Source organism: Lutra lutra, chromosome 9 (assembly GCF_902655055.1).
Source record: "Lutra lutra chromosome 9, mLutLut1.2, whole genome shotgun sequence".
NCBI classification, from domain to species: Eukaryota; Metazoa; Chordata; class Mammalia; order Carnivora; family Mustelidae; genus Lutra; species Lutra lutra.
Window position 1 is genome coordinate 18873212 of NC_062286.1, and position 12734 is coordinate 18885945.

Below are 12734 nucleotides of genomic sequence, written 5' to 3' on the forward strand. Positions count from 1 at the left end.
CTGACGTAATGTCCCCTTTCGAAAAGACTCCGGGGCAAGAGGAACCTGAAACGAAAAGAGAGAACGGCAAGATGAAAGGCGAGCGTTTGAGACCCTTTTACAAGACGCACCGGAAAGGGTGGGGCCTGGGTTAAAGAAGGGGCGGTGCTCCTGTCGAGGCGGCCCTGAGCGGAGGATCCGGCCAGAGGGGCGGGGCCTAGGAAAGCGGGACGAGGTAGGGGCGCTCCCAGGTGAGTTGCGGGGGGGATGGAGGGGGTCCTGACGTGGGAGGGGTCTCAGTGAGGCGCGCGCGGCGTGGGTGTAGGGCTGGTGGGTGGGCCCGGGCTTCTGGTGCTGCGCAAAGAGGCTTTCGGGGGTTGTGGCACGTTGTATGGTGGCTGATGCTGTTCGTTCGGTATCCGCGACCCCCGGCCCTGGACCAGCCGGAGTTGAGTACCCACTCTTCGGGCCTGTGCTGTAATCCCTGCGACAACTGCGGTCGCGACTCCCACCCCACCCGCGCCGCGGCGCAGGCTGCGGTCTGGGGCCGCCACAGTGAGAGGGCAACCCTTCAAATCTACTCTTTATTTCATTCGATTGTTTTTACACAGACCCGGAGGCGAGACCAGGGGAGGGCCAGTAGGTTACAGGGCGGCTTGGAGTAGCACCCGATCTCTTTCCTGCGTACTATGGACTTTCTCCAGTTTGTTCTGGGAAACTTGTCCTTCATTGCGGCAGTTCCAGGACGATTTTGCCCACGTTCTTGTTACTCTCCATGTATGTATGGGCCTCTTGGATTGCAGTCACGGGGTAGACTCTGTCCAACACGGGCAGTAGACGTTGGGGACTCTCCGTGGAGAAGTGGGGTAGGATTTGTTCTGTAAAAGCCTCCACCAGCCTTTGCTTGTACTTAAGATGAGGAAAAGGAGACATCAGCCTAGACAAAGACTTTACCTTGCTGCTCCCCATCCTCTTATTAGCCTCTGTGCTCTCTCTGAAATGTGTACACACCTGAAGATGCACAGAGAGTACCCACCCCCTTCACTACCAGCATGTATGTGCATGCCCCCAAATGTATAATCTCTTCTGTACCAGGGAAAAAGCCTGAATCCTGTACTAAAGTATTAGTGGCACTGACAACACGACTGTTCTTAAAGGTTTAAAGCAGGTGGTGGCCACAGACAGGATTTCTGTAGGCTCGGTTCAAGAGGGATGTTTAAGCTCTACTATCCCACAGGTGTGAAATACTCAGTGGGAAAACATTCCCCAGTCTGGTACCTGCTGGAGTACCACATAGAGAAGATTTCAGTAACATAACCTATTGAAGGCAGAACCTTAACTAACCTTATTCACCTTTCTTATCACACCGAGAAGAGTTTTCCTTTGAAGACAACATCTTGGCACTATTAGAAATATATTTCCTAATATTGTCAATGCTTTGTTCATTCTGTTAGAAAATTTTAAATAACATGCGAAAGGTTCCCTATGTTCCAAGATGTTGAGACTTCTATTGACTACTTTTATTTAGTTCTGAGAAAATGGTTACTTATTTATTCATGGGAGGGGGCAGGTTTCTACATAGGCTCTCTAACAGAACATGTGTCAGATCTTCCTTTCTTGGAGCTATATAAAAGCACCACACTTTTGTGGGTAATAATTACATCACGTTATCTTCTCACTCATCATTCACCTTTTTGTCCCTCGACCTCAGCAGAGTGGTGATCAGACTTCCTCGTTTAAAAAGTAGCTTTGAAAATAGAGGTCCACTGACGTCAGTTCCTCCCATCAGACCATAGAGAATCCAGCGGCCATCAAGAGCCAGGCAGTTGACGTTTTTCTCCCAGTAGGATCCACCTATGCAGTCTAGAACAAGGTTGACTCCAGCACCTTTCACAGGAAACACAGATTTGTAATGCTCATCAGACACAGAAGGCTTTGTGCAAAGTAAGATTCCATAGTATATTTGTGAATATATGGGTATATATGCAGGTGGGAGTGGTAAATCTGTAGGTTGGAACTAGAAGCACTCCTCATAGAAACACTGTTGTAGATGGAGTTTAGGTAACTGAACTTTATCATACATGTGTGCTGTAGTTCATGTTTTATGATTCCTAGCCACAGCAAGAGGGAAATGGGGCAACACCATGACCTGGTTTATCCCTTTTGATCCCCATTAAGTACAAAACCCACAGTCACCTAGGCACGAATGAGAACAGAACAGGGGAGGTCCGCCCAGTCTACAGGACAGGCAGGTTCACATCTAAATTATGAAATGTCTATGCTGGGTTATCTGAATCGTAGTTTTACAGGTGTTCGTTTCACGTTTCCTTTTTAACTCACGCGAAAAATGGAAAGGGATAAGCCAAAAACAAAAACATTTGGCTTGGGAATACAGAGGCTCACCCCCTTTTTTTTTTTTTTTTTTAAAGATTTTATTTATTTATTTGACAGAGAGAAATCACAAGCAGGCAGAGAGGCAGGCAGAGAGAGAGGAGGAAACAGGCTCCCCGCTGAGCAGAAAGCCCAATGCGGGGCTTGAACCCAGGACCTGGGATCACGACCTGAGCCGAAGGCAGTGGCCCAACCCACTGAGCCACCCAGGCGCCCCAGAGGCTCACCCCTTTAGAGAGCTACCATCCTAACCCTACTCTGACCACACCAAGCTCCTGTTAACTCATTGCAGAGTGACTCGGAAGAATGGCTCCTGGCTAATTCTAGTCCAACTCTCTCTGACTCATCCGGTTTCTAGAAAGTGTATGAATGCTATCCCTTATGAGAATGCACACAGAAACATGTTAGTCCTAAACACTACCTGCCTGTCTCCAGAGGTCAAACACCTGAATGCTAGAACTTGGCAGGGTAGCTGCTGTGTATTTAGCAGAGCACTGGCAGACTTCAGGCTGGTGAGGACTTGACTGAACCATCTCTGAAATTCCTGTTGGGTTGCAGAACTGCTGCTTACCTTTGGTGAATTTCAGTGTTGCTTCAGAAAAATCCTCTTCTTTGTAATTGAATCCGGCCGCGGCTCCAAGCTTTTCTGCCATCTGAAGCTTGTGCTGGGAGCCAGCTGTGACTAGAGGAATAGCTCCAGCCATGCGGGCGAGTTGGATGGCAGCCGTGCCCACACCACTTGATCCTGCATGGATTAGCACAGTGTCTCCAGCCTGAACGTTTCCTGTGGCACAAAGTACAGGAACCATTCTCTTTACAAGTGCTACACATGCCCCACGCAGGCACATTCTACCACACGCCCCTGGCCCTGGCCCACCAAATGCCCAGTTTCTTGGTCTCTTAAGAGAACACGGTGACAGCTCTTTTTTGTTTTACTGACTTATCAAAGTGGAAGAAAACCTTTTGAAACAGTTGTTAGCAGTCACATCCACAATCTGTTTTACTTAAGAAATGATCCCGAGATGCGCATCTCTGACATGTACCTTAATAGATAAGAATACGTACCATTGGGGCCCCTGGGTGGCTCAGTGGGTTAAAGCCTCTGCCTTCGCCTCAGGTCATGATCTCAGGGTCCTCGGATGGAGCCCCGTGCTGGGCTCTCTGCTCAGCAGGGAGCCTGCTTCCCTTCCTCTCTCTCTGCCTGCCTCTCTGCCTATTTGTGATCTCTGTCTGTCAAATGAATAAATAAAATCTTAAAAAAAAAAAAAAAAAGGAATGTGTACCATTCCCACTGTCACCACCTGAAGCCCGTTCCTCTTCAGTCTGAAACTGGTCTCCAGCTGATCTCAACGATCCAGTCACCACACACAACCACCAGGCTCCTCTTACTTAAATGGAGCCTTCATTATGTTACTTTCTCCTCAAAATATAAAGTGGTTCTCAGCTGGCTCTTTCATCAGGTTCGGGCAATGTGCCATTCAAGGCCACCGAAACCCAGTCCTAGTCTCATCTTTCACAGATGATAATCATCCTTCACTCTGAGTGGAGCAGCTGATTTCACTGGGACAGTCTCTTAAGCCACCAAGGCTTGCCTTCTGTCACATCTCAACTTTACCCACCCTTTAAGTCCTTCCCTTCCAGAAAGCCCTCTCTTAACCACCTGTGCCCACACTAACTATTCCCATCTTGAGTTTTTTTTTTTTTTTTAAGATTTCATTTTTTCATTTGACAGGAAGCGAGCAGGCCCTGGAGGGAGGGGCAGAGGGAGAGGGACAAGCAGACTCCCTGCTGAGCAGGGAGCCCGATGCAGGGCTTGATCCCAGAACCCTGGGATCATAAACCGAGCTGAAGGCAGATGCTTAACTGAATGACCACACAGGTGCCCTTTCTCCCTCCCACTCCCATCTTGAGACAAGGTCATCTTCTGAACTCTATGGTTGTCCAATTTCTGTACATGCCTTGTCTTCCCAGGTTTACTCTGTTCCCTGACAACAGGGACCAAATCTTAGGCTGGCCCCATCACCTCTTGGCTGACTTCAGTAGGACTGAGGAGGAATAAAAGACTGACTGGCCCCTTCTACTGTACTAGGGCTTGCAGAGAGAAGCTCAGCGAGACTTTGAGCTGCTGAGACTACTGGTGGGCCTACAGTGTGAAGATGGGCACAGGCCTTCAATCCAGCACTTTCTAGGCTTTCCATCTGCTAACCATAATTTTCAGCCTCAACATCAGGTCATTGGTAACATGGTACGAGGACCTCATACTACTGATAGTACATCAGGGTGAGCTGTTGGGTGTGGCGTAGTGGCCAGGTTAAAGCCACCCCAGAAGACTGCTGGGTTTTGAGGTGGCTGAGTCATCAAGTAACGGAACCACACTGTATAGAGTGAGCATGGGGGGGCCTCCTCACCCACGAGATGTAACAGCTGGAAGGCAGTAAGCCAGGCCTCTGGGATGGCTGCAGCCTGGGACAGGGTCAGTCCTGCTGGGATGGGCATGAGGAACTCTTCAGGGGCAGTGACATACTGAGCCTGTCCCCCACCAGGCAGCAGAACCATGGCTGGGTCCCCAGTTTTCCAGTGCCCCTGGCAGGCAGGCCCCAGCTCTGCTATGTGTCCAGATGCCTCCAGTCCCAAAATGCTGCTGGCTCCTGGGGGTGGGGCGTACTGGCCCTGTCTCTGCAGAAAGACCAATGAGCTAAGTGAGAAGCATGGTCAGGAATGTGTGCATTACCGTCCCTGGGCCTCTTCCAGAAGCCCCTCTTTTTCTCAAAAAGGTCAGGATAAAGACAGGTTTTGTAAGTCAGGAAAAGAGACAGGAAAAGTTAATTCAAGTAAGATACTGTAGGTCATATAATCAGTGGATGTCAGAACTGGTAGGGTCCTTAGCTATTTATCCGAACGCCTTGTTTTACAAATGGAGAAACAGACCTGTAAAGGGAAATGCCTTGTCCAAAGTCTGAAAGTAAATTAGTAGCAGGACTTAGGAAAAAAACCATGGAATCCTTTTTTTTTTTTTTTAATTTTTTCCCCCCCGAAACCCCATTCACTCCATTTAACCCCATTTCCCACAGATAAAGGGCTCAGCCATTGACACAGGGAAGTCAAGTGTAGCCTGGGACCAGAGCCAGATCTGGGTTCCATGATGGTGCCCACCAGCAAAAACCATGGACTCCTTAATGATCGTTCTCATAATAAGTGCCAGGCTCTGTCCTCACGCATTGTAATCCTCAGAAGCCTCAGACTGGAGGCTTCAGAGCAGAGGGGCTGAACTAAGAGTGTGTACTAGAACCATTTGAGGAGCTTTGTCAAGGTATACATGCCTGCGTTGTGGTCATGTTTATTTTTGAAAAGTGCCCCAGGGGTGTCTGGGTGGCTCAGTCGGTTGGACTTCTGCCTTCCCTCTGCTGCTCCCCTTGCTTATGCGAGCACTCTCTCAAATAAATAAACAAAAATAAAATCTTTAAGAAAGAAAAGTGCCCCCAGGTGATTCTGGCACGTTTCTGTTACCCCAATCAATGCAGCTGGCTCAGTTTAGCATTTCAAACAGCAGGAAAAAAGATTCCTAAAGTATAGTCCCTGGCCAGCTCTGGGACCCTACAGCTCCCGGATCCTACAAGCAGAAAGAGTGCAGACTTTGGATCCACAAAGCCCTAGATTTGAATTACAGCTGCCCGGATTACTGCTGGCGTGGCATTGGGTACACTGCTTAACCTCTGACTGTTTATCTGTATAATGCGGAAGGTAAGCAGGATTGCCAGAGGAGTGAAATAGAGACAGAGCAAGGCCTAACACAATCCCCTCAACAAAGGGCAGTTCCCATCTCCTTATCTGTTAGCCTGAGCAGATGATGGATTAACAGCATAGATGCTGCTTTGTAAATATCCCTGTATACTGTCTTAGAACCCCCCAGCACACATTCTGCAGACACATCCTGATGAATATTACAGGCAATGCCCTAGGTCATTCCTTCATCTGTCTGGTAAATGTTTATGGAAGACCCTGGAATCCCACCCTGCCCCAGCCACTGCCTGACCCCTGGGCACCTGGAGTAAGTCGGCCCGGTTCAGGGCACTGGCCGCCACCTTCAGGAGGACTTCACCCTCTGCTGGGCTGGGCTTGGCCACCTCCTTCAGGTAAAGGTTTTCTGGTCCTCCCGGCTTGTCGAAGTGCACCGCTAGCATGTTCTCTGAGGACACTGTAGAAGCAAGGAACGGAGCCCGAGGCCCTTTGCGGAGCGCAGCGCCCCCTGCCGGCCAGCGGCTTCCCCTTCGGTCTCCACGAGGTCTGATCCTCGCCGCGCCCCACCCTCCTTCCCGCGAGGTCCCGGCAGCCTCCAGACGGATCCCTCGCAGAGGACGCAAGTTAGGAGCGGGGGACGTGCGGACACCGGCCCGGAGCGTGAGGCAAGCTGCGCTGCCTCTGAGCTAGAACCGCCCCCCCCCCCCCCCCCCCCCCCCCCCCCCCCCCCCCCCCCCCCCCCCGCTCCACGGGCCCGGGTGTGAGTTTCTGGAGACTTACTGGGGCCCGGCTCTCCGCTGCTCCCCGCGGCGCGGCACAGCGCGGTCCTGCGCCCCCCCACGTTGGGTCCCTGCGGGAGAACTTCGGGGCCCAGCACGGCCTCGGCGGCGAGCGCGAAGCACTGTGGGCAGTACCGGGGGTGGGACTGACCCGAGCCTACCCTCCTCTTCCTTCGGCTCCTTCCCCATTGAAGATGCAAAGTTAGTGACAGCGAATCAAGTTCTGTTAGTTCTTTTTTTTTTTTTTTAAAGCCTGTGAAACGAATCTTTCTTCCTGTTGGCAGATGGTCCAGCCCTCGCTGTGAGAAGAAAGAGCTTCCTCTCTCTAGGGAACTGGACTCGGACTCTGGGCCGGAGATCCGTCACTTTTCCAGCCAGGCCAGGCCTTTAGCTCCTGATGTCGTAAGGCTGGTATCCTAAGTATGGGTCGGCAAGCAGGGTGCTGTTGCGAGGAAAGAGAGGAGGAGTAGGGGGAAGGGGGAAGGTGAGCGCTGCCTGGAATCCTTACCTCTCCTGCTCTTCCTCCCCGGGAGGAGGGAGCGACGCCTGGAAGCTGCTGCCCAGTGAGGCAGTTGGACTGGTTAAGGCTGTATGAATAGGCTACAGCAGGGTTTCTCAGGTTTGGCACTGTTGACACTTTGGGATTAAAAAAATTTTTTTTTAAATTTTTAAAGATTTTTATTTATTTATACTTGAGATAGAGCATGTGCAGAGGGAGGGTCCTCAGAGGGGAGCTCAGCTCCCCGCTGAGCAGGGAGCTCGAGATGTGGAGCGGATGTGGAGCTCGATCCCAGGACCCTGAGATCGTGACCTGAGCCGAAGGCATATGCTTAACCCACTGAGCCACCCAGGCGCCCCACTATAGACACTTGGGACTAGATAATTCTTAATTCTGAAAGACTGTCGTGTGCATTGTGCAGTGTTTAATAGCATTCCTGCTCTCCACCCACTAATAGCACTAGCGCCCCATCCAGTCTGGACGAAAAAATGCCTCCAGGCATGGTGGGGAGCACAAAATTGTCCCCAGTTAAGAAGCAGTGGGTCCACACAAATGTGTGCTTGTATAAAACTAAGTAACTTTTTTTTTTTAAGTGTCTTCTAATTTACCACCTCTTCACATGTATTCTCATTTGGTCTTCATAAAGCTCAGCTGAAAAGCAGCTGAGATGTAGAAAGATTTATTTGATTTCAAGGGGCACATGGCTAGTGAGTGCCAAGCCAGGAATCCAATTCACATGTCCTGGTGATGAGGGAGCAGAAGGCTGGCCGAGGACAAAGCACAAGCTGACACCCTGAAACCACCACTCCTGGGTGGGATCTGCGTGGCATTCCTCCAGGAAACTTCCAACTTTTTTTTTTTTTTTTTAAGATTTTATTTCTTTATTTAACAGAGAGGGAGAGTACAAGTAGGGAGAGCAGCAGGCAGAGGGGGAGGAAGAAGCAGGCTCTCCACTGAGCCCGGAGCCAGATGTGGGACTCGATCCCAGGACCCGAGGACCACGTCCTGAGCTGAAGTCAGCCACATAATGAACTGAGCCACCCAGGCGCCCCAACTTCCAACTATCTTAATGTCATTGCCTTGCCAGAGGGTAAAACAACCTTAACTTGACAATGGCAAGGCCTCCAGTGGCTTGTAGGTCCTCTTGAATATGAAAGTTCTTTTGAAAACCTCTTTTTTCCTTCCCTCCCCCGACTCCCAAGTATATAATAAGCCACCCCTCACAACCCCGGGAACAGCAGCTCTTTCTGCCCATGGGCCTGTCCCCCTGCTTTAATAAAACCACCATTTTGCACAAAAGGTGTCTCAACAAAGGCCCTGGGATCGAGTCCCACATCTTTCTTGGCTGTCAGCTCTGGACCCCACACTGATGTGGGAAACAAAGGCAGAAGAAAAAGGATTACGTTTCCCTACTACCTATAGCCCATTGACAAGTCTTTGAAACAGGCAGAGTGACATTCCCCTACGGACTCAACTGCCTCGATGTTAATACTTTGCTAAGGGCAAAAGACAATCCTAGCCCCCCTCCCCCACAATCCTGTAAGTCTACTTTAACATATAAAAATTCCTTTAGCAATTTCCTTTCTCTCAGGGCACCTGAATGGCTCAGTCAGTTAAGCATCTGCCTTTGGCTCAGGTCATCATCCCAGGGTCTTGGGATGGAGCCCTGCATCGAGCTCCCTGCTCAGCAGAGAAACTGCTTCTCCCTCCCTCCACCTGCTGCTCCCCTACTTGTACTCTGTCAAATAAATATAATCTTAAAAAGAAAAATTTCCGGGACGCCTGGGTGGCTCAGTTGGTTGGATGACTGCCTTCGGCTCAGGTCATGGTCCCGGAGTCCCGGGATCGAGTCCCACATCGGGCTCCCAGCTCCATGGGGAGTCTGCTTCTCTCTCTGACCTTCTCCTCGCTCATGCTCTCTCTCACTGTCTCTCTCTCAAATAAATAAATAAAATCTTTAAAAAAAAAAATTCCATTTTCTCTAAACCCCCCAAAATATGTGTTGGCAACTATGCCCCCCCATGCATATGGCCCACTGATACACATCTGAAGGGCTTCATGACTAAGGTTTTATTAGACAGTAATAAATGACCTTTTCCCAACAATAGTTAGCCTCCTCAAGGTCGTGGAAACCTTGCTTCCAAATTCTTTAGAGACTTAATGCTATCCCTAACCCCCTCCCAAGTTGAAAGTATACAATAGGCCACTCCTCCTGACCTGGGGTGTTTTCTTTCTGCCCTTTCTGCCCATGGGTTCTGTCCCTGTGCTTTAATAAAACCACCGTTTTTGGGGGCACCTGGGTGGCTCAGTGGGTTAAAGCCTCTGCCTTCGGCTCAGGTCATGATCCCAGGGTCCTGGGATCGAGCCCCGCGTCGGGTTCTCTGCTCAGCAGGGAGCTTGCTTCCCTACCTCTCTCTCTCTGCCTGCCTCTCTGCCTATTTGTGATCTCTGTCTTTCAAATAAAAAAAAACAAAACAAAAAAACAACCCACCGTTTTGCACCAAAGATGTCAAGAATTCTTTCTTGGCTGTCAGCTTTGAACCAGGTACCCACAAGTTGCTTTTCTTTTCTTTTTTTTTTTTTTTTTTAATTTTTATTTTTTTATTTTTATTTGACAGAGAGAGATCACAAGTAGGCAGAGAGGCAGGCAGAGAGAGAGGAAGGGAAGCAGGCTTCCTGCCAAGCAGCGAGCCCGACGCGGGACTCGATCCCAGGACCCTGGGATCATGACCTGAGCCGAAGGCAGCGGCCCAACCCACTGAGCCACCCAGGCGCCCCACAAGTTGCTTTTCTTAACGCATATCTTGCTGTAATTCCCTGTCAAGATCCAAATTTTGGAATTGGCTGGTAATTTTTGCAGTGGCGGTTTTTCACAGTCCCCCACATCTCTGGCCTCTAATGAGGCTCCCCAAAGGTATATATTTAGCAGAACAAACAAGATCCTCTGCATTAGGAATGGGGCGGAGGTACTGTTCTGAGGTGTAGTTGCTGCTGCTATAAGTTAAATGGGGCTGGGGGCCTAGAATAATCTCTTCCAGATGTCCAGCGGGGTCCTAGCCCCTTCAGAGGCTTTTGCACAGTGCTGCTGTGTCACCTTGAGGCAAAGCTTCTCTGGTGACCAAGCCAGCACTCTGGCAGCCCAGCAGCTCAGGGATGTCTCGTGGTTCTGGAGGAGAGTAAGGGCTGGCACTTTTCCCTGGAGGAGCTGGGGCTGGGTTGTTCGTGGTAGCTTTCATGCCTGCAGGGCTTTCTCTGGGTGATTTCTCCCCTCTCTCCATGGGCATTCCCCCCTGAGGTTGGTGGGGCAAATCCCAGGAGCAGGGACTTGGGAGAGCTCTGGGAGAGAGAAGGCTTGGAGCAGCCTGGCGGGGTCCTCTGCCCCATCTTGTGGGGACTGCTTCTTTGGCTACCTGCCCCTGCCATCCTCCTGGGCACCCATCCATGTGACTCAATTTGCCCTGGGCAGTCTTCACACTTTATTCTCAAATAGACAAAACTTTTTCAAAACCTAGGCCTGTGCCCTCTTACATTTTAAAGTTGGTATCTAGGGGCGCATGGGTGACTCAGTCAGTTAGGTGTCTGCCTTCAGCTCAGGTCATGATCCTGGGGTCCTGGGATTAAGCCCTGCATCCTGCTCTCTGCTCAGTGGGGAGCCTGCTTCTCTTTCTCATTTTCCCTCTCCCTCTGTGCTCTCTCTCTCTCTCTCAAAAAATAAGCAATCTTAAAAAAGAATAAAGTTGAGGGGCGCCTGGGTGGCTTAGGGACTTAAGCCTCTACCTTCAGCTCTGGTCATGATCTCAGGGTGCCCCCCACCCTGTCCCCGCATCGGGCTCTCTGCTTAGCAGGGAGCCTGCTTCCTGGTCTCTCTCTGCCTGCTGCTCTGCCTTTTTTTTTTTTTTTAAAGGTTTTATTTATTCATTTGACATAGAGATATCGAGAGAGAGGGAGAGGGAGAGCGTGTGAGCGAGCATGAGCGTACATACAAGGAGGGGGAGTGGCGGCTGGCAGAGAGAGAGGGAGAAGCAGGCTCTCCACTGAGCAAGGAGCCCGATGTGGGGCTCTATTCCAGGACCCCAGGATCATGACCCACGCTGAAGGCAGACACTTAACCAACTGAACCATCCAGGCGCCCCCTCAGAGCAGTGTGATATTTATAATCATCCGGTAAAAAAGTGCAAAACAGTTCTTTAACAGTTGGAAGTTTTAAAATGTAATCTTTCTTCTAGTACTCCTATTTTCATTCTACTTTTCTCATAGAATTATATATTGCTATATTTTATACTTTATTGATCATTCTTATCTGGAACAAAAATGTGTACTGTAATTTAAAAAGTGATTTTCTGTGACCACGGGGCTCTAAGTGTTCAACTTCTTCTGGATTTTATTATCATTACAATATTCTTAGTCCACAAGTGATCAAAACATTATTTTGAATTTTTATATTTTAAGTATTATTTGAAATATTAATAATTATTGAACATGGAAAGTAAAATTTTATTGGAAAGATAGCTCTTAATGACCATTGGTGGGGTTGAATTTTTCCAAGTAATTATGTCTGTGGTGAATATTCCTCATTGCTAGAATGAGACTGGGATCAACACTAATTCTCTTCCTATTTTTCATTTTTATAGACAAGCTCTGAGGAATGTAATTTGCATAAATTAGATGGGAAAGAGAGATTTCATTATAGGAATGTCAGCCAATTCTCTGAATACCTCTGAGTTATATGATTAAAAACTATATAATGATCTATCATTGAAAATTATTTTCAGTGATCTATGAGCTGGCAACTTAATTAGGTCTTTCTTCAATTTTGTTGAAAGCAAAGACTTGAAAACCACTCAACCTGTTAAGGATTTGTTATACAGCCATAAGTGTCATTCGGGGTCTTGGCATCGGGGGTCATACTAACAAAACTTTGTGAAGATTTATCAAATGATTATCAATTATAGCTGCTGTTTTTTCACTTAGAGACACTTGTTTAAATTGATGTACTCACAAAGGATTCAGAAAGTAAAAATGTTAATTTCAATACAGTTTTGCTAAGACAATTTTTATTTTTTAATTTTTTCCAACTACATTAATTTAATTTTTTCAGTGTTCCAAGATTGTTTATGCACCACACCCAGTGCTCCGTGCAATATGTGCCTTCCTTGATATCCACCACCAGGCTCACTCATCCCTCTACCCCCATCCCCTCCAAAACCCTCAGTTTGTTTCTCAGAGGCTAAGACAATTTTTAAAAATCAAGTCCTTCTACCTCATCATATACTTCAAATATATTTTCATTAACATCTGGGAGCTGCAGATTAATTATGAAAAACCTCTGTGATGTTCTTATTGGCAAA

The 12734-nt window shown here is 48.7% G+C and overlaps 1 protein-coding gene across 1 annotated transcript; it reads right to left on the bottom strand.

Moving 5' to 3' along the window:
• Nucleotides 1-549: 549 nt before the first annotated feature.
• TP53I3 (tumor protein p53 inducible protein 3) lies at nt 550-7039 on the bottom strand. The gene is given in 7 exon segments (XM_047744733.1): nt 550-758; nt 760-888; nt 1670-1866; nt 2942-3154; nt 4779-5046; nt 6414-6565; nt 6889-7039. Coding segments are annotated over 7 exon segments (1095 nt in total). The 5' UTR covers nt 6890-7039; the 3' UTR covers nt 550-623.
• Nucleotides 7040-12734: the final 5695 nt, after the last annotated feature.